The 22,104-nt window shown below is 35.5% G+C and overlaps 1 protein-coding gene across 1 annotated transcript in view; it reads right to left on the minus strand.

The window, feature by feature from the left end:
• Window positions 1-6,070: 6,070 nt before the first annotated feature.
• Window positions 6,071-22,104, minus strand: part of LOC110595256 (plexin domain-containing protein 2-like) — a gene marked incomplete at its 3' end in the record, with an annotated part of 62,219 nt that continues 46,185 nt past the window's right edge. Inside the window, exon 4 of the mRNA XM_021710351.1 lies at window positions 6,071-6,140. Within this exon, the coding sequence (XP_021566026.1) occupies window positions 6,071-6,140 (70 nt within the window). The remainder of the gene's footprint in view (window positions 6,141-22,104) is intronic.

The raw sequence follows: 22,104 nt of genomic DNA on the forward strand, positions 1-22,104 counted from the left end.
GACAGTGTTGGGAAACTATGGGGGGGGGGGATGGGACTAATAGTAGTAAACATCTGTCTGGAGACGGGGAGACACCAGTTATCAACAAGGGGGCCTGAATGAAGTATATTTGTATACCTAACCCTTAATTGTACCCCACAATATCAAAATAAAAATATCGATAAATTAAAAATTTTTTTTTTAAAAAAAGCTTACTTATGAAATCTGCAAGTAGAAATGTATGTAGAAAGGAAGAGAGAGCAACGCCATAGGGTCAGGGCGAATAATACCTATTCATGGTTAGCTTTTTAATTCACGTCACTTTTGATTTTTAATTTCATGTCCAACTGCCTGAGATTCCCCACACTACTTTAATTATCAATCACCATTGGCCTACATACTTACATTTCTGGGCCAAAATTATCTGAATAACCTCACCTCTTCTCTTCCCCACCACATAAAATAGCAATTATTCCATCCCCCACCCGCTTCTATCCCATCACAGTAATGTGTACCTATGATGGACTCAGGTAAAAATATAATTACTAGTGATGGCTGCAAAAATTAAACATCAAATTCTTAAACTTAAATGTACATTTTGAAACATTTAAGAGACCACACTAGGCAGCCTAAAGAATGGAAAACCAATTAAAGTATTCATATAGAACAAAAATAAGCTGTGTGGTATGCAAAAAATATAACTTAGTGATAACATTAATGGAAATATTTTTATGACATGCACAGAGGGTTAGTTCTCTAAATGTCTGAGATATTTGTATTCTGAAGTATTTTTTAAATAGAAAGATAAATGAAGCTTTCAGATTCTGTTATCAGTGAACCAGAAAATAAGATGGTATTTCCAATTCATTTTGTACATTATTTGTATGGATGATTGAAGCTTCTGAATATTAAAATGCTTAATAGCCAAGATTTTATGTTTGTATTTTATAAATAAATGACCGGATGTTTAATTTTAATTTACATTTTAAACTAGAAACTCAAGTTTATTCGTAATAAAATCCACATAAAATACAAAGATGGACCACAGTATATTATGCATATAGCTGTATTTTTAGACGACTTTCTGTTTTAAAGTTGTGTTGATTCTAACGATAACTCAAGACATTATCTTGAAATTAATTTCTGTCTTCAATTTGTGAAAAGCGAGAGACAGACATTTCAAGGAGTCATAGGAAATGGCAAAATGGTGAAGATGAAGGGTATTGTGGCTTAAAGCATCCCCTTTATTTATTTGCACAGCTTAGATTCACCATGAAACCATTTCACTTTGTCTTTTCCCATACTCAATGAAGAAACAGGTTCAAAAGGACTTTGTAGACACAAGAGAATTGACAGTCAATATCTATGAGGAGGACCTCAAAAAAAATCCCAGGAATTTATTTATTAAAAAACATATTGATTGTTACATGTTTAAATTTCAGTTACCTTTGAAGTACTCCCCGTTGAATTAAATACACCTATCGAGATGCTTTTTCACTGCTCAAAAAAGTTTTTGAACTCGTTAATTTGGATGCCTTTTAGTTCTACGTTTTTGTTTGTTTGTTTGGAGGTGTTTTTTGCTGTTGGTGTTTGTTTTTCCCATGGGCAACATGTTTCTTTGTGAGTACGTTTTTCATCTGGGAAACAAAAAAACGTCGCTCGGGGCAAGATTGGGTGAATAGTGAGGATGGAACAAGGAGGTCATGCTACTTTTGGTCAAAAGCTGAACACAGTGCACTGTGGGTTGGCGTGTTGTTATGATGAAAGTTGTTTACCACAACTCAGGATACAACCTTCTGCAGATCATGAGGCAACCTTCTCAAAACTTCCAGATAAGGTCCTTGATAGACCGTTTGATCTGGAGGAAAAAATTCCAAATTACAATCCCTCTCACCTCAAATAAACAAATGATCATTCTTTTCACTTTTGACTTCACTTGTCATGTTTTTGGGGTCATGGAAAGTGAGCGTTTTCCATGGGCTAGATTACTGTTTAATTTCTGGGTTGGAACCGTGGCACCAGGAATCACCTCCAGTTTTGACTTTGGGAAAAACAAAACAAAAAAACTCAGTGTCAACCTTCAAAGCCCGGCACACAGTCAAGCGACTTTATTCAGACCTGAGCAAGCGAGGCATGAATTTTGGTGAAACTCGTGTCATGTCCAAAGTTTCAGATAAAATTCCCTGACAGCAACTCCAAGACACCTTAGTCAATTCCACACCTTCATCAATAGTCTGCCAGAGGTCTTCCAAGAAGGCTTGATGAATTCTTACCACATTTTCTTCAGTTCAGCTGATCAAAGAATGCTTGGAATGAAGTTGATCATCAATTGACATTTCACATGGCAAAACCATTCAAAAAGTTGTGTTTTACTCAGGGTAGTGTCTTTGTAAGCAGTCTGCAATGTAACAACTGTTTCCATCACATTTTTCCCCAACAGAAAATTTCTCTGCTGCACATTGTTTATATAAATCACCCATCATGAAATAGGCAAACACACTGAAAGAATCTCCATAAAAAATTCACTGAAGTCAAACGCAGCCTCTCACAACAATCCTAGCTTGTACACTGATGACAGTGGGTTCCAGAACACTTACCTAGTGGGAAGACTGTACTACAAGGGGCCTGCCCTGCAAAAGATAATTCTGTTTCTTTTTGGAGTGGTCCCCCTTCAAATGTGTTTCTATTAAAAATCTCCGGCCTGGGTCTATTTGGAATGACCTGTAGTCAACTTTATTTAGCCTGACTTGTAGTTCCCATTTTTCTTTTAAGCCTTTTGTGGTTAATAACATCGTAAATTTATTATTGGTGAATACGACGTCTTGCTATGTTGCCCAAGATTGTCTTGAGCTCCTGGTCTCAAGCGATCCTCCCCGCCTCAGTTTCCCAAAGTGTTGGGATTACAGGCATGAGCCACTGCACCCAGTCGTTAATAACCTTTTTAAGATTTATTAGGCTGGTAAGCATTTGTCAAATAGGTCTATCTGCTTAAAGCAATGAGACAACCACAGAAGAAACCCATAGAAATACTGTAGTTTAGAAGTCCTCCAAGCAGTTCTTAGCATTACTCACTGTGACCTAATGGATCCTTTTGACTGAAAACCTTTCCAACCATGATGATGAAACAATTCAAGAATGTGCCTTGCACTGGTTCCTTCTCTCCTTTTCTGCTGCACCCATCCTAGTTCATGTACTATACCCCATGAAGGAGTATTTAACAACCTGCTAAATGCTTTCTAATGCCTGTGTCTACCTTCACCCCCCGCACCCTACCCCACTGCCAGATCTACTCTCTACTTTAAGATACTCAATGTTGCTGGGGAAAATCCAATTTCCCAATGTTCAAAGTACTCTCCATTACTCTTTCATCTTCCCTGCGTTAGACTTTTTCTTGAGTTGGAGGGTCTCACGCTGTCACCCAGGCTGAAGTGTGGTGGCATGATCATGGCAATCAATATACATAACAGGCTCAATCTCCTGGGCCCAGGTGATGCTTCAACCTTAGCCTCCCGGGTAGCTGGGACTACATGTGTGCAACAATGCTCAGCTGATTTTTAAATTTTTTTTGTAAAGATGAAGTTTTGCTATGTTGCCCAGGTTAGTCTCAAACTCCTGGGCTCAAGTAATTTACCCACCTTGGCCTCCCAAAGTGCTGGGATTAAACAGGCATGAGCCACCACACTGGGCCCCTTCACCAGACTCTTTTCCAACTCTTTGTTCAAGATAAACTAATTTACTCCACAGACCTCTAAACATAGTGTTTATGGGCTCAGAACTGTCATTTAGCTCAGCATTCCCTTGTCTGAAATGTCCCTTCCCTCTCCACCTCCTCTCAAAAAACAGCCTCTTTGCCTACTAAAATTTTAACTACCTTCAAGGCCAATGCCAAAGGTTAGCACTTTCCCAAACCAGCTCTGGATTGACTGGCCCAACAAGCACAATCTCCAGTTTAAGCAAACTTCTCCTCCTTCAGCACTTGTATTCAGCTTTCTCTTATTGCTTCTTGGCATCGTATCCCTTTCTGTTCACAGATTCTAAGCCCCTGAACTTAATTTATCCTTCTCTGTATACAAAAAAAGCATCTTGTACAATGCCTTTTATAAGGGCTCAATCAATATTGATTGAATGAATGGACAATGAAAAAGCAAGCAAGCTATTTATGTAGCTAAAATTTTCTATATGAGACACAGGTTTCATTTTTAAGAAACCCAGGTCAATGTCTAAATTATCTTGGCTATGCCTTTTAAAATAGGGTATAGATTGATATATGCAAGTTCCATGCTATCACAGAGAGAAACAAAAGAAAGTGTCTTTACATTCATGTTTTCTTCAAAGAAGATACAGATCCTTCAAGATGGCAGATTTTCACTTATTGGGAGGATCTTTCAAAGAGAAATGGTACTTTGAAGTAGTAAAGATGATACAGTCATCTGTTTGGGTTTGATCCTACTCACTCCGCTAAGGGAAATCTTATTTCATATTGGCTGAATCAGTGACATGAGTTTTAAAGATAAAACAGTTTGATAAATTGAAAATGCAAAGCTGTCCATATTTTTACCTTTGTTGTACATATTTTGAAAATACATGATTAATAGTTCACTTCTTAAAAATTCAATAGAACACTGGTAAACTAAAGGTGAAAAAGCATGTCTAATGTCCATATTATAAGACATCTTTCTACCATACTAAGACATGAGAGGACAGGGTATGATTCATGATTTACTGGGGCCATCTTTCAATTTTACCCTTTCCCTTTTCATTTAATCCTTCTACAGCATTAATTAAATGCCTAGTACTCTGCTGGCATGCAGGTACATGGTGAGCACAAAAGACATATTCCTTTGTACATTTTATTTACATATAGTTCCTTTTTCACACAAAATTTCTTCGTTTCAAAATGGAAGTCACTGGTTTTCCCTAAAAACAGTTCTTCTTGACTTTGTAGTTGTTGCTAATAGCATCATTCCTCTTCCTTGGTTCAAAGCAACAGGATCACCAAGGCGCTCAATATTTCTCACATGAGCTGTTGCAATGTTCTTCCAATCAAATGTACTAACTCTAGTACTACATTTCAAGGCATTATACACACAAATGTCTAGATTCACCATTTTTTTTTTTCTTTTTGTAGAGATGAGGTCTTGCTGTGTTGCCTAGGCTGGCCTGGAACTCCTGGGCTCCAGCAATCTTCCCCAATGCCTCCCAAAGTGCTGGAATTACAGGCTTGAATCACTCTGCCTGGACCTGGATTCATCTTCTTAAAGTGTATTACTTACTTAATTAAGGACTACTGGCTCAAATTTAGCCTTAAAGTATTATAAAATTGTCCTGATCTACTTTTCTAATCTTAATATGCCACATTTTTTTTTTTTGCAAACATACCCCTTGACTGCCTTCAAATTCAATTATTTACTATTCCAAACATACTGTACCCATTTCCTCATCTGTATATTTACTCAGGATCTTCCTCTTTGTGACTAACTCTTTCCTCTCTACACAGCCATAGAAATATTCTCCAAGAAACACCTTGAACATCAATTTCTCTACAATCTTAAATGACTCTCATTTAAGACTCATCAATGTTCGGGTTATATCATCTCTGGAAATCATATTTCATCATTTAGATTTTTCAAATAATTCCTTGCATTCTGTATCTTCAACTTGTATAATACTCCACTGAGTTATATACTCCCAAGACTCAGATAGCTTTATTTACTAACACTCAGGTTAGATGCTCAACTATATACACTAAAAGAAAATTTAAAATCAGTTTCCTTAAGCAGCTTTTCTTTCCAGTTTTATTCTAATTTCTTTCAGTTGTACAATCTTACAATATTTCAAAAAATAAATTAAAATTTGGAAGAAAAGCAGAAGTGAATCTAGGTTGAAAATTATTATAGCTACATATGTTTTTCTGCTGAAAAGTTTTTCCAATAGCTATACTTTTTTAAGGCTTTATTTATACCAGTAACTTTGTGATAAAAGACCAGGATTTTCCCAATAAATATCCATCTTGAAATATGGAGTAAATTAAAAATAATAACTGCAGTCAAACTGTAGATTACTAAAGGTGAATCAGTAGAAAACTACTTACCCCCAGTTGCCACAGTGATTTCACGAAGGAAATGGCCATAAAATGGAAAATCGAAGGACAGATTCACTCTCTGCAAGGAACAACACCAGAGAAAAAAATCAATAATTTATAGAATAGTAAATGCAAAACAAAGAGCCTTTCGCCTAAAAAAAAAAAAAAAAAAAAAAAAAAAGATGCTTCTACTGTATCCCATTATTATTGTAGTTGACTTTCAAACCTGAATCCTGGATGGTACTAAAGAATATATTTTCTGGTAATCAAGAGTTGGAAGTATGTGAAAAAAATAAAGTTAACACCATTACTGCAGTTTAGCTGTCCACTGAACAATTAGTTCGGTCATTATGACGAGCAATTTATTTTGGAATTCTTTTTAGTTTGACTAGTTCCACCAAACTAGTAAAGTATGCTATATGTCATGATACAATGACTAAAAGTCAAAAGATTTCATTTTATGCAATTACATTTGCAATTTGCTTTTTGTAAACCAATTAATGCAAGGCAGTTTCATGGGAGAAACTCTCTTGTACCTATAGATCTAAACTTGCAAACATTTTTTTTGAAACACAATGAGCTCTCCAGATTTACTATAGAATGCTTACTTTTGAAAGCATCAAGTTGTAGGATAAACAGTACTAGTTACTAGAGAGCTATTTTATTTGGCATGGGGAAAATCAATAAATTGTGTCTATTTTCTTAATTTTTTTTTTTGAGTTGGAGTCTCACTCAGTCGCCCAGACTGGAGTGCAGTGGCCGCTCCTGGCCACCGCAGCCTCGACCTGCTGGGCTCCGGCGATCCTTCCGCCTCAGCCTTCCCAGTAGCAGGAATTACAGGCATGCGCTACCGCGCCCGCCTGATTTTTTGATTTATTATAGAGATGAGGTCTCGCCTGCCCAGGCGGGTCTCGAACCCGCAGGCTCAGGCAATCCACTCACCTCAGCCTCCCAAAGGCGCGGGATTACAGGCTGAGCCACCGAGCCCGGCTATTTTCTTAATTTAAAAAAAAATTATATATATAAATAAATATGGTGTGTGTATATAGTTTTTAGAATAATTTATATTAAAATTTTAAGCCCCAAACACAACAAAGCAAAATCAATAAAAAACACTAACTTTCTGGATGTTTGAAATGATATGGAGTATATATACTATTGCTAGGCAAGAAACAAGAAAAATATTGTTATAACAAAGATGATGAACCCAGAGGGAAAGTAACTAGCTGGTGAGAGCCCAACTTCCTACCATAAAAGGCTATTATGTTAAAATTCTCCAGTTTCTATATTCTATCTTTACTAGCACACAGCTCTTTAAAAACAGAAAAGTATATCTAGATTGAATTTAGACTTTTCCAATCTTGCAAATGATTGCTTTTTCTTATCCATCAGAGATTTTTAATGACTTATTTGGCATGAAATTAATCACTCAAACTTTATGGTGATTTTCAATTAGTTGTTCTTCCCTTTTTAATGAAAACCACATCTTTATAAAGGGTTTGTCATCGTCTTTATTTTGTGCTAATAGGAACAAAAAAAACCGTTTTCACTGCACTAGCTGAAATGAGTGGCCACTAAAAACCCTAAAATAAAAGCTTTAAAGGCAAAATCATTTATCGCAAAGAAAATGTCAGAAATAATATTATAAGCTCACTTGCTTAGCATGTTGTTTTCTATCATTCCAATCTATTTCCATGCTCATCAGTAATTTGATAAAATTTACAATCTCAAGCATTGTCACTTCCAGAATCAGTGTTCGGGTTAAACATATATTGCTAATAAATCCTTACCAATTACTACCAAAGATGAACTGAAGCAATATGACATGAATTTCTCAGCCACTGCAAACATTTAAATTTGTTTGGAATTAGATTAAGATACATGAATACATACATAAGTCAGAGATTTTTTCTTGAGGAGTGAATTGATCTTTCAAGAAAATCTGCTAATTCATCAATCCTTCAAATAGCAACATCAATGATTGAAATGCTTTCCTGTATCAATAACCAGGTTTCCGTAGTTACCACCACGACCTACTTCACTCTGATATAAGATTATAATGACAATTTAGTAATATGATAGCTACAAAGTAGTTATGAAATCCATCAGTGTATCTCCAGTCACTATTGACACTGTTTCCCAAGTGTTGGTATAGGTCATTATTATTGCAGTTACTTCTTCAGAGTTATCTTCAAGGAAAATTCAGTTTCCCCTTGAATTCATTCATTCATACTATCTAGCATATCACTCCACCACTTCAAATCACTCAATCTAGAATCCCATTGTCCCAAGAGTCATGCCAACTTAGTGAACATGAATTCTCAGGTCCACTATGAACTGGTCCCTGCTACTTCACGACTCCTCCTCAGATCGTCTACTCTAGCCAGCCATAGTTGGCATCTTTTTGTTCCTTGCACCTGCCACCTTTAACTCAGCTCTGGTAATCACATCCCTTCTGACATGAATAGTCTCTCAGCCTTGATCAGTCATGGCTTCCATATTCTTCAAGTCTCAGATTAGTATAAATTACTCCCCAAACCAACCCTGATATAATGACTTGGGGCAAATAAGTTGTTTGGAAGGTGACCCTTAGAAATCACTTGCTAAAGGAAGCAGGAAAAGTGAGACAAGAAACGGAGAAAAACCATAACAAGAACAGTATTGGATATGTTACCACTATAGCCAGTTGAGCCTCAGTTTCCATGGAGACCCTCGGGGAAACAGTAGAGAGAACCGTGCCTCAGAATCATTTCATCGGAGGCCAGGAGGCTGTAAGGTTTGCCTTCTGCTGGAAGGACTCCATGATTAATAGAACATGAAATTTGGGAGTGTGTGAGGGGAAGCTACAATCAAGCACAGATTTCTACCTGGGTGATTGGAGGACCCACAGTGCCACCAACTGACATGATGAATACAGGAAGAAGAGCTTTTTAGGTTAGATGTGAGAAAACTTGCTTGCTACTAATTAGTTATGCATCCTTTAATTATACAACACAAAATTTTAAAATGATCCCAAACTATATATGAAATGAAGGACTGTTCTACAACCAAAATTATAACAGAACCCTGGGCATTGTCACAAAATGCAGTTCTCAACAAAAGGAAACATAATACAAAAATTATAGTGTAATTTCTATACCTCGAACATTATGCTGCGTTGGATCTTATCCTTTAAGAAATATTTAATATAAAAGGAAAAAAGATTCAGGAAAATGGTCATGTGATGATCCAATAAATTAAGAGTCTGGGCAAAACACACAATAAAAGCTCAGAAAAGCGTTAAACAATATGAGAAACATAAATAAATTCAACTGAGTTTGCTAAGTATTTTCTTACATTCTTTAGAGAGAATGGAGAATGGTAATCAGACAAACCAAGGGATATGGTGGAGGATAAACATACAAAATATTTTTTGAAGACTTCATAGAAGTGTATAAAGTCCAGGTCATTTGGGGTAAATTTATGGCAGCTACATTCATATACATATCTATACTCTGTCTTTTAAAGCCACATCATGTTTTCCCAAAATATGTCCCGTTGGAATTTCTGTTGGTAACAGCCTATCAAACTTACTCAGGATCATACACCTAGTTTTATCAGGGTGCCAACACCCCTTCTTGTCTTCTTTACATATTTTTAAGTCAGTTGCTATCCATTATTGCACTAATTATCATGATCTCGGCTGATTCTTTTTTTTTTGAATTGGAATCTCCCTTAGCCTTCCAGATTCTTTTTTAATAACACATAAATTATAATCCTAAATATACCCTATTCCCATCTAATGTTTGCCCACTTCTCATTGGTATTATAAGGGTAAATTAATTAGTCAATGCCTGCAAAGCCTTGGAGACAGAAACCTCTTAATGAGTTAAGAATCTGAAGTGGGCATACCCATAATCCTCAAATCCATGTTTTAAAATGTCATTAATCAAAACTTATTTTTGTTTTAGGACAGTTTCTAATTTATAATAATAAAGATACACTTCTCTGGTTCCCTCAAGTCTTTTTATTTCATCTTTATAAGAGATAATCCTGCTGAAAGTAGCTTGTGGGAAGAAAATTAGTAGTGAGTAAAGTTTTAATAATTGCTGATTGCATAAGTTCCTGATAGCAAAGGATCTAAAAAATACAGTGAGCATCTTCTTATTCAAGAATGAATTAATGGATTAATGATTAACTTTTACACACATATTTTAACATTCTATTTTCAATCATTTGAATAATTTTATGTCTGAGCAGCATAAATTTGTCACTTGAAGCTCTCAGATAGGTGGAATATTACTAATATTATTATTGGCAAAATGAGATTGATGTTATTTTTTATCCAAAAAATTCAAAACATAGATCAAATAAGTCTTGAGCCATATTATTTTCAGTTTATTTATTTATGCCAAGTAATAACTTTGGAAAGAACCACAAATGTAAGGAAAAAAATTCTTTACTTATATAGCTATTTCTAGTAATATTGGCTTATTTCCAGGAAGATTTATAGCCCTAATACACAAAAAATAATTGAATAAATATAAAACAACTATGATAAATTTAATTGGGATGTGATATAGTCTTCTAAAATGCACATGACAATTGACTAACTTTCCTGAAACTGAATAAGGGCTACATAAACTGAATAAGGTCCACATAAAATTTATTATCTATAAATGCTTATTTTAAATTTTCAATTGTTCTTTCCTAATTTTTGAGTGATCCAGCATGGTTTTGGATTCAGAAAGACTTGAAATTACATTTCAGCTTTAGTAGTTAGTAGTTGTGTGATTTCATAAATCATTTAACCTTTTAAAGCCAGTTTGTCCATCTGCAACGTCAAGACATTTCTTTAAAAGGTTATTATAAGGATCAAATGACCAAATAATACCTGAGCCTTCACAAGGACTGAGTCAATGATGGTTAACATTATAGTATGCACATGAAGGTGTCTAGCATAGCAATCGTTTCTTAAAACTAGTTTCTTAAGCAAAATAGTCTTTTATTTGATTCCTAACAAATATCTGAAAATGACTTGATATATGTTCTTTCTAATGCAGCAACACAACAGTTTTAAAAAGGATTAAACCAATTCAGGAAAATTGCTTTTCTGATAGAATTATATCACAATTAGACATTGTGTTTCTCGGCAATGTTGTAATGTTTCTATTGTGCATATTAAAATATATAAAAATAATCACAGCCACCGTATTTACAGGTATTAGAAGGATAGAATTAGCATTGAATATATCAGGCATTATGCTAGATATTTTGCCTGTATTTAGCAAGAATAAATATTAACATTTGCAGATAAACGTATAATGAGAATCACGTCATTTGCATAGTAAAGAATCTTGCAACAAGATATTTTTTTAAACACAAATGGAAAAATAGTAAGTTTACAATGAAGAAACAAAACCAGGGAGGTATCACCTTCACCACATAATCAAAGTTAACATCACCAGTTATGAGACATACTGTCATCTTGTACCTCCTCTTATGATGCACAAAGAAGAACAAAATATCTTCCCTGTCATAGTGGTGCCCAAAACTGGCACCGACATTTAATCATACAGAAGGGGTAGACACCTCTAATCAGCAACATTGTATAAAATAACTGGCCAATACTCCTCAAAAGTTTCAAGTTAATGAAAGACAAAGAAAGATTGAATGAGAGTAGAAGATTCGACAAATAAATGCAAAATGGCACCTAGGCTGAATCCTGAAAAAGAAAAAAAGGATAATTTGCAGATAATTAGCAACATAGGAATAAGGCCTGTGGATTAGTCAGGAGTATAGGACCAATGTTAATATATTGATATTCATAATCATTCCATGAGCATATAAGGTGTTAACATTTACAAATCAAGGTTAAAATTATATGGGAATTATTTCCAAAACTTTTGCAAGTTTCGTATAAGCCTGGAATGATTTCTAAACAAAATTTTACAGAAAAGAATGATACATCAAAACCACCAGGATATATTCGAGCCAAGATTTCAATCCAAACATGCTTGACTCCAAAACTCTGCTTCATGACCACTCTATCAGTCTATCTCTCTTCTTTCATACTAGGTGATTCATTTTCTAGTCATTATCAGGCCTTCAGTAACTGCGATTTCTACCTGGAACCCTTAATATCACCAGTCCTCTGTGTGTTTTTGTTCTTGGTAGACATGACAACTTAACTTCCCTGAAAATATGGTAATCATAAAATATAATCTGAAAGCACCCCGATGTAGAGGCTAAAGTTTCAAAAGAAAAAATCTGAGGAATGTGCAGTGCAGTCTTCTCAGATCAAATGTGCCCCATCACAGGGACTGGTTAACAGAGCCCCAGCTGGGCAGAATCATGACACTGTGCGTGCCACCTGGGCCTGGGCAAAGCAGGGGGTCTCTGCTCACTAGATGACCAGCTCAGCCTGAACTGGTCTTTTTTTGCACATTGGGAATCAGATGCTTCCACTTTTCACCCTCTAGGGACAGTTCCAGGGGCCTTATTTCTAAACTTACAAAACTGCTACTTTTGGCAATTGTCATTCACTGCTTTCCTTACCTACTTAACTGAAATAACTTCACTTAGAAAAGTAATATAGGATGGGTATAGTGCCTCATGCCTGTAACCTCACACTTGTGGAGGCTGAGGGGGGAGGATCACTTAAGCCCAGGAGTTTGAGGCTACAGTGAACTATGATCGCGCCACTGCACTCCAGTCTGAGCATCAGCATGGGACACTGTCTCAAAAACAAAGCAAAACCAAGCAACAACAACAAAACCAGGTACTATACTATAAACTGAAAGGTAGTAGATAGAAAAAATTAAAATTGACAGGCTTCTGCAACAAGCAAATGCTAAAGAGAGAAAAAAAACTATGAAGAAGCGCATATGCACATAACAGCATCGCAAACTTCTTTGATATATCCTAAAGTAAGATCCTGCTTCCAGACCATAAGTGAATCTAGTGTATTCCAAAATAAAAGAGTGTGCAGTCATGAAAAATAACAATGTCTTTACCATGTAGGATTTTCAAAAAATAGAATTCTAACCAATTGTCATACCCTGGAAGGATCTGACAAGACATGGGTTGTTAATTCTGTCCCTGAAAACACTGGAAACCTAATTAAAAGATCAAAATGCTCAAGGAAGGGGGCTAATCAATACACAAATATATGGACAGAGAACTGGCTACTCCTTTCAGAAATAAAGTCCATCAATTGAATTGATTTTCCGAGTTAGAAATTCTAACCTCTTCAGCACTTTTATCATAGCGGAACTGAGAACTTAATTAACCCTCCTATTGCATGACACTCTTCAAGGGAATATTCATAAGCTAGAGAGCAAAATGTAAACATTTTGCAGTTACCTGATGCTGGCTCATATGAACTTGGGATTAAGTGAACTACTGCAATAACTTTTGACCTCTCCCATTGCAAGTTTCCCAGTAGCTTGCCTATTCTTGCGAACGTTGAGAATTATTCACATTAGTTATGTTTTACAATTCAGGCAGAGTTCAGAGAATCCAACTGTCCAAGAGCAGTTACAGAGAGAGTGTGACAGGATTTTATAAAGAACCCTCCAAAGCCAAGTGGGAAGAGGGTGAGAACCAGAAGGAATTGTTTCTAGATTTTTCACCTGTTCTAGAAGCAAGGCAGCAAACTTCCCCAGGCTTCTCAAACCTCAGCATGCAAATAAATCACCTAGGGTTCTAGTTAAAATTCAGATTCAGCTTCAGGGAGCTGAAATCCTGCATTGCTAATAAGCTCCCAGGGTTTCTGATCCTCCCCTGTGAACCTTACTTTGAGTAGCAAGACTCTATGTTACATAAATGGTCTTTGAAACTCTAAAGTCACTGCTGTAAGGAAATTTTGGCCGGCATGAAATGGGTTAAAAGGGTAACTTGTTTCTGGACAACATCCTCTCACTTTACCTGGTAGCACTTATATGGCCTGAAATTTTACATTGATGGGATTGAGGTCCCTGCTAGCCAAGTACCTTTAAAACAATGATCTGCAAAACCTTGTTGAGGCTCCCTGGTGCTCCTGAAGGATGTGACATTCTTGTTACCTCCTTAACCAGTGATCTTCAAACAGGGGAGAAGAGAAAAATATTCCTATGAATTCATCATTTATAGCTTGAAAAGGTCCTTCCTTTCCTCTGTTGATTACGATCTTCCCTCCAGGAAACAAACTCCTGACTTTTCAGTCAGTGAAAAGTGGCTGCCTTAAAGGTAAATGAATGTTTGCATAATCATTATTATTATCAATGTAACAGATATCTTGGATACTGTACCAGGCATTGTTTCAAGCATTGTATAAATGCTAAATTGTTTAATACTAATGGCAACCTTAGGAGGTGAGTGTTGTTATCATATCCATTTAGCAGATGGGGAAAGTGACTAAGAAAGAATAAATAATGTGGCCAAGGTCACACAGTTGGTAGATGGCAAAGTGGGAACTCGAATCCAGGCAGTCTGATTCTAAGGCTGTGTGTTTCAACTTTACGTCAAGCTGCCCCTCAACTGACATATTAAGATGAAATGTTCCCAACACATAAAAATAAAGAATACTCAAGGTGATGTTACCCCAATATCCTGACTTGATAATTACACATCCTATGCATGCAACAAAACATCAAATGTATACCATAAAATGTAAAATATTATGAATCAAAAAAAACTGGAATTCAGTGGGCAAAGTTTATCGAGGAGTAACTAAATAATTCAAAATTCAATTGCAGGTTAAATCAGAAATTTAGACCAAGTTCCATTTTTAACTCGTTATCCTGTTAACGTCCTTCTCTTTTTTTAAATAAATTTTTATTTGAAAATATTTTCAAATTAAGGAAAAGTTACAAAAATAATACAAAGAGCCTCTTCCCCCATTATTATGCAGATCCGTCATTTTTTTTCACATTTTACCAAATTTGCCCACTTTTTGACTTTTCTAAAGCTAAGCAAATTGATGCCTGTCAACATAGCATCCAAGAACTATTCCCCTGTAACTCCCTATGCTTCCTTACAGTTTAGCCTGCATGACACCAGAATGAATGTGCCTAACCTTGACCTATTTATCAAACTTGAACCTTACTTGGCCTTTCACTTGGATAGATGATGCAGGATAGGACATTCCTGGCAGTATGTCATTAAAAAAGAGTGGCTAACAGGATTTCACTTCTAGTTCCATTGGCATTTTCACAGAGAACCTCCGGTAGAAAGACAAAAAGATACCCACTATATGGGGCTGGCTTGAATTCTAGACACACTGGAAGTACTTATGGGAAGGCAATTTAAAAACTATCCACATGGATTAACAAATGGATTAAAACCAATCCATTTTACGTAGGGTATTAGACACCATCTAAATGATGCGTTATAACTTGATGAAAAAAGAATAGACAAAAATAAAAATACTATGACCAAGTAAAAACATTATTTTTGAAAGATACTAAACCAGCCTAGGAAATCTCAATCTTCAAATGCGTTGTCTTTTATCTTTCATAATTTAAGATATTTCACAAGAATTAAGCCTACCTGCTTTCAGTTGTGTTCAGTCTTAAGGAATATTATATTCTATTTGTATTTTGTGCATTTTCTATATTCCAAAACATTTTCTCTTTTCTTTCAAAAGAGTCATGTAAAATTGTTATCATTTAATAACTTCAGGATGAGAATATGTTTTACAGTCATGTTATCTAAAATTAAACCGTCATAAGCCTTCATAGGCTCATGAAGAGATGGCAGAAAAGATTATAAAAAATAGGTAGGAGAAGAGAATTTGGGGTAAAATGCACACGCAAGTGGACTTATTTACTGCAACTGAGACAAGATTGAGGGGTCTCCTTTTTTAGCAGCCTCTATGATTACAAAAGTTTAATGTGAAACCTTCTAACAGGGTTTCACAGAGACCCTAAGTGTTTATCTCGCTTGTGACTTCTAAAACGTGAGTGTAAGTATATATTTATCTATCTTTATCTTACAGCTATCACTGGTAACAGAATTCATTAGATTATCTTCCATGACTAAGTTTATAAAGTATTGTGGCCCATACTCCACTAAGGACTCAAGATAGAGAAACAAGATTAAATTGCAATGCAATATGATGAACTCATGTATGATTTGTAAAAAAGAAAGAAAACAAAAGGCAAGTTCTTGCTTTGGAAAACTAAGGTTAGATATGTGGCAAAAAAAAAAAAAAAATCACTATGGAGTTCATAAGGCAACTGTTGTCAAGGCTTTCCAAAGTCCTTTCCACGTCTAAAATTTGGTTCTCAGATTCAGGAAGGATAAGCAAGGGTAGCTTGAACAATTAGTAATATACATCCATTTATATAATTATATCAGAGAAAGGAGGTTACTAAAATCTGTATATCGGATAGGACTTAGTAATATTTGATCTGTGTTGTGAGTGCCATCAGCAGGAGAGGGGATAGATTGTTCCATTTACTTACTGACTTTGAGACCAGTAGACAAGCCCATTTACTAAGCATTCAGAGAAATAGAAGTCAGTCACCATAATCATGTTAGTTTTGTGGAATGCAACAAAGGCAGGCCTCTAATAATACTTTGATATTATTATTATTGGACAGACAGAATTAAAAATTATAAGTGACCTCAAAAGTATGATAATAGTAAACTGAATAAACAGTAGAATCTATTAAAAAGAAAAAATTAAGTAAGGCTGAGCATGGTGGCTCATGCTTGTAATACCAACACTTCGAGAGGCAGAGGTGAGGCCAGTAGTTCAAGTTCAAGCTTGGGCAATACAACAAGACCCTATCTCTACAAAATAATTTTTAAAAAATCGGCTGGCCATGGTGGCATGTTCCTGTTGCCTCAGCTACTCGAATAACTGAGTGGGAGGGTTGCTTGAGCCCGGGAATTCGAGGCCGAAGTGAACTATGATCACACCACTGGACTGTAGCCTCGGTGACAGAGAGAGACTCTGTCTCAAAACAAAAAAACAAGAAAACCTAAGTAATTATAAAATTCCATGAAATCTCATTTTAGTCTACAGTATGAAGTAGACAGGACTGACATTAATATCATAACCATTTAGTATCGTAAGAAAGTGACAGGGAATTTAGGACTTTGCCCAAGGTCTCATAGTTGTAGTCAACTTGCATTTGGATCTCGTGATGACAAATACTATGCTTTTGAATCCCTATTATTTTTTAAAACAACTTAACCTGCTATCACTTTGAAATGTACAACTGTTTCTTAGGAAGTTGAAAACTAGACTAAGTATTTTAAATATCTGAAGATAATTTTATTAATATTACATAACTATCAGAGTACTTAGAATTTGATTAGAACACAAATATAAATAGTATTGAATAAAATGTGACATCATATTAATTACATTTCTTTATATAGGTAAAAGACAATTGAATCAAAATTAAGCTAGAGAGACACATGCAGATACAACTCATCTCTGTCTGTTATCAAACTTGAGGAAAATTCTTGAGCAAAGGTAAGAACAGATGTGTATGTCTTACTTGAAATGAGGTAGCTCAAAAGATAGAATAAACCAAGTTTATTCAACCACACAAAAATAAAAATAAACAAAAAGCAACCTATTGTTAGATACTGTGAACAGAACTCAGGCAAAAATGTTATTGTCTAGATAATAGCCTAATAGAGAGAGCAAATTAAATTGCTTTCAAGTTAATCATTTAGAAAAATAATCACTTATCAACAGATTTTTTGATGCACAGAAAAAAATGAAATTGTGCAATATGCAAAAACAACTGACTAAAGTCACCGCGGGCTGCCAAATTTAGCTCTCCCAACATAAACATTATGCAAATGAGAGACCATTGGAAATGCTAGCTGAAGCAATAAGTTATTTTCCTAAAAAACAAAACAAAACAAAAACTCTAGAAAACTTAATTTTTTAAATGAAACTTTCTGTATTCATTCAAGTAGTCACAGGACACTATCAAGGACCAATTTAAAATTTGTAAACAGTTAACATGTCAAAAATCATACAAAGTTCATTCAAAATCTTACCTGAATTATGACAGAGAAAGAGTGAGACAGATAGAGAACAGCACTTCAAACATTTCATTTTGTTGATGTTTCCTATTTAAATAATCTTCCTACCAACATATAGAAAGATAAATAAATTATTTTAAGCCAGAGTGTGTTTATGTCTGGCAAAGAGCACATTGGCAATTGCTTGGCAACTATATATATATACACACACACACACAACATTTATATATATATTTTCTTTCTCTGATAAGTAGATAGGTCTAAGAGAGATACTATAGACATAGAAAATGTAATATAATATAGATAATATGGATTCAAATATTTAGATCCCTCTATCATCTCTATCTACCAAGCTAACCATCTACCCATTCATCCATCTATCCTACACTTACATCTCCATCCATTCATCCATCCGTCCAATCATCCATCCAATCTATGTATCTATCCATGTATGTATGTATGTATGTACGTACGTATGTATGTACCTCTCTGAGAGAAACTCTTAGTACCCAGGAATTAAATTATTTTAAAATGATGAGATGCCACCCCTTGATCAAACTTTAGTCAGACTCCTCCGAGCCACCTTTTTTTACCACAACCCAACCTTAGAACATCTGTGTCTATCTTTGCATCACTCAATTTTAGCAAAAATATTGCTAAAGAATCCCCATCATTGATAGCTGATCACCCTCAATACTCATAGCCCACCCTTGGCATTTAATCACCCTGGTCTCTCTTCAGTAAGAATTTTGACTAGTCAGTTCAGGCAGAATTCTCCCTTCTTTGATGTTTCCTCCTAGTAATTTTCCATCCACAGACCCCCACTCTACGCTTGGCTATAAAAATGGTCATCAATAAAACAAACAACAACAGATGCCGGCGAGGATGCAGAGAAAAAGGAATGCTTCTATACTGCTGGTGGGGATGCCAACTAGTGCAACTTCTTTGGAAGACAGTGTGGTGGTATCTGAAAGAACTAGAAATTGACCTTCCATATGACCCAGCAACTCCCCTATTGGGAATATACCTGGAGGAACTCAAATCATTCTACCAAAAAGATACCTGCACACGTATGTTTGTTGCAGCCCTATTCACAATAGCAAAAACATGGAACCAACCATGCTGCCCATTGAAACTGGACTGGATACAAAAAAATATGGTAAATATACACGATGGAATATTACACAGCCATAAAGAAGGACAAACATATGGACTTAGCAGCAACTTGGATGGCTTTAGGGTTGATCATACTCAGTGATCTATCACAGAAACAAAGAAGAGTTCTAGATGTTCTCACTCATAAGCGGACCTTGAATGATTATTGTCATACTATAAGAAAGGAATTGACAGTAGAGGGAAACTGCCAGGGAAGGGAGGTGGAATTGGCAGTTGAGAGAAACTGCTAGGAGAGGGAGGGGCACATCTCCGCAACAAGGGTACCTGCATAATCAACGTTTGTATACTTAACCCTGAATTGTACACCACATCGTTAAAATAAAATTTTAAAAAGTAAAAAAAAAAACCAAAACTTCCTATTACCTATTCTATATTCAGAATTGTGTCCAGTACCAAGGACTCTTTTCCCCTGTTGCAATTGTCCTGAATAAAATCTGCTTTTACTGCTTTATTTTCTTTGACAGGAATTATTATTTTTTGTTGTAAAGAATTATAACTCTGAAATCATAATGCTCAGCAATTGTTTTGTTTTTCTTCAGTTTTCAGTGTTCTTTCATAACCATTTCATTTTTATTCTCAAAGTAGTACTCAAAATAATCAAAACAAGCATGTTTTCCCTTCCTTCCAGTCTACAAAATTGAGATGTAGATAGTCTAATGTCCAAGAAAATGAGTGCTGAAGCCAACGTTTCCTAAGTTCTAACTCTGGACTCCTTCCACCGGGACAGAGATACTTCTCTAGAAGTTGTGAATCACAATGTCATCAACCATGGTCTTAGAAGACAAAATAATTCTAATATGTCATGCTTTTGAAGCAAACTTTGTGCACAGCAATAAATTACATAATATGATATAGAAGTATGGAAGAATATCACAAAAATGTGGAATTTGAGAGGTCTATAAAGAGGCAAAAAAACAAGTTCAGGCTGGTTTCTAGGTTTACAGAGACTCCTGGATCTGCAACCTGATAATCACATGACTTTGAAAAAGAAAATATACGCAAGTAACTGAGACTTTTAATATAAAATGTCTGCCTCATTGCTTGCCATATGGTAGAAACTCAGACAAATTCTTCACTTTCCTTCATCAAGGAAGACATGTTCTTTGCTTTAATTTGTCAGCTGCAAAACTAGGTTTTAGCATCTGCTTTTTTGCATTAATGATTTTTTAAATGTTATTTAAACAAAAAGGACAATGTAGAGATTTAAAAGAATATGCTATCAAATTCCAATATACACATATGTAATATAAATACTAATGTTATAATTCAGATTATGCAAGGAGAGATAGGTCAACGTGTTTTGGTGCGTCAAAACTGTAAATGCAATAATTAAGTTTCACCCTGCTCTGAAATTATATGATTTATTGTGAATGGGAGAAAAGGGAAAACTCTTTACACCACCTCTTCTTTCTAGAATATTACCTATGATTCCAAAATTCTGGACAACATTTACGAGTGGTGATAGAGGAGGGGAAATTTTTTATAAAAACTCATGTTCCCAGGTAAGACATTCTCCTGTCCCCTCCTCTACACCTGCAGAAGCAGGGAGTGGGTGGGAAGATGCCTCTCCAGGGAAGGCGAATCTTCTGCATTCTCAGTCTACCTCTTGCTTACTCAGGGATGGATTAGTTAACTGACTACTCCTGGGTCTGTCTCTAGTTAGATCTTTCTGTCTACTTTTGACAGAATGCTTGCTCTTGGGTATGAAAATTACATCAATTGGTGCTAAGATTTGAGAAATTCCCTTCTTCCTCTTAGGACTTAAATGTAAATCCTGTTTCCGGCCAAATTACCAGAGAACTTTTTATGTCAATGAGGACATGAGCAAAACTAATTAACAGAGTGGACACATGTTTCTCATTTGCCATATCCCTTGTGCTTAAGCCTCTCAGTAACATCAAGAGTAAGAGTAGAACATTTTGGTGCATATGTGTCCTGGGAATAGGAGAGTATAAGTGAGCATTATTGAGCCCCCTGGCCATGTTACTACCTTAATAATATAATTCAGTCATCATCTTTAACAATCTGATTTTATTTTGAGGAAGGCACAATGGAAATGAAACAAAGTTAACGGGTCAGGATTGGAAAGGTAGGAAGGTCAATAGGGTGGAAATGTTAAAACATGAATTAATCTATACTATTTGGAAGCTCAGACTAATATTTACTAATCAAATTTATAAAATAAATTTTTTTAAATATTCATATAAGTAAATTTATAAGATCTGAAATATAAAACTTAAATAAAGAAGGTTAAGTGGCAATTTTTTTCAAAGAAAACTTAGAAATATCACCAATCCTATCATTATAAATGGAAGTGTGTGTGCCTGAGTGTGTGTGTCAGTGTGTGTTGTGTGTGTGCTTTCTGTTGAGGGTGATGACAAAGTTAAAGTGGATACAGAGCCAATTTCTAACTCTACAAAATGTTTGGTAATAGCTTAAATACTCATGGAAAATCAAGAAACTAAGTTATGAAAAATGGCAAAAATAGAGGTTTTTAACAATTATATACATTTAAAATTGAATGTATGGAGTACCGGGTAAGTTCTAAGCAGAAATTCAAGTCCTTCCATTTGTGTTTGGGTTCACATCAGGTATTGAAAGCAACAAACAATGTCACTTCCATATTAACAATAAAAAAGTAGATTGTGTACAGCATTGTAATTTTCTATGACATTATCAGAGTGCTGAGATCACAAGGCAACCACGTAAACCCTACTCCAAAGAGGAAAAGCCTCTTACAGGAGAAAGAGAGCACACAAACTGCCTTACCTTTGGGAGAACATAGAAGAAAGAGATCACAGTCATATCCATGTACAAGAAAAAAGTCAATTAATATTTTAACTGAGGAACTTATTTTTCTGACTATAGATGTCACCCATAGTGGCCAACTCTAG

Source organism: Carlito syrichta, unplaced genomic scaffold (genome assembly GCF_000164805.1).
Source record: "Carlito syrichta isolate Samal-C Ts95f unplaced genomic scaffold, Tarsius_syrichta-2.0.1 Scaffold288669, whole genome shotgun sequence".
In the NCBI taxonomy this organism is placed as follows: domain Eukaryota; kingdom Metazoa; phylum Chordata; class Mammalia; order Primates; family Tarsiidae; genus Carlito; species Carlito syrichta.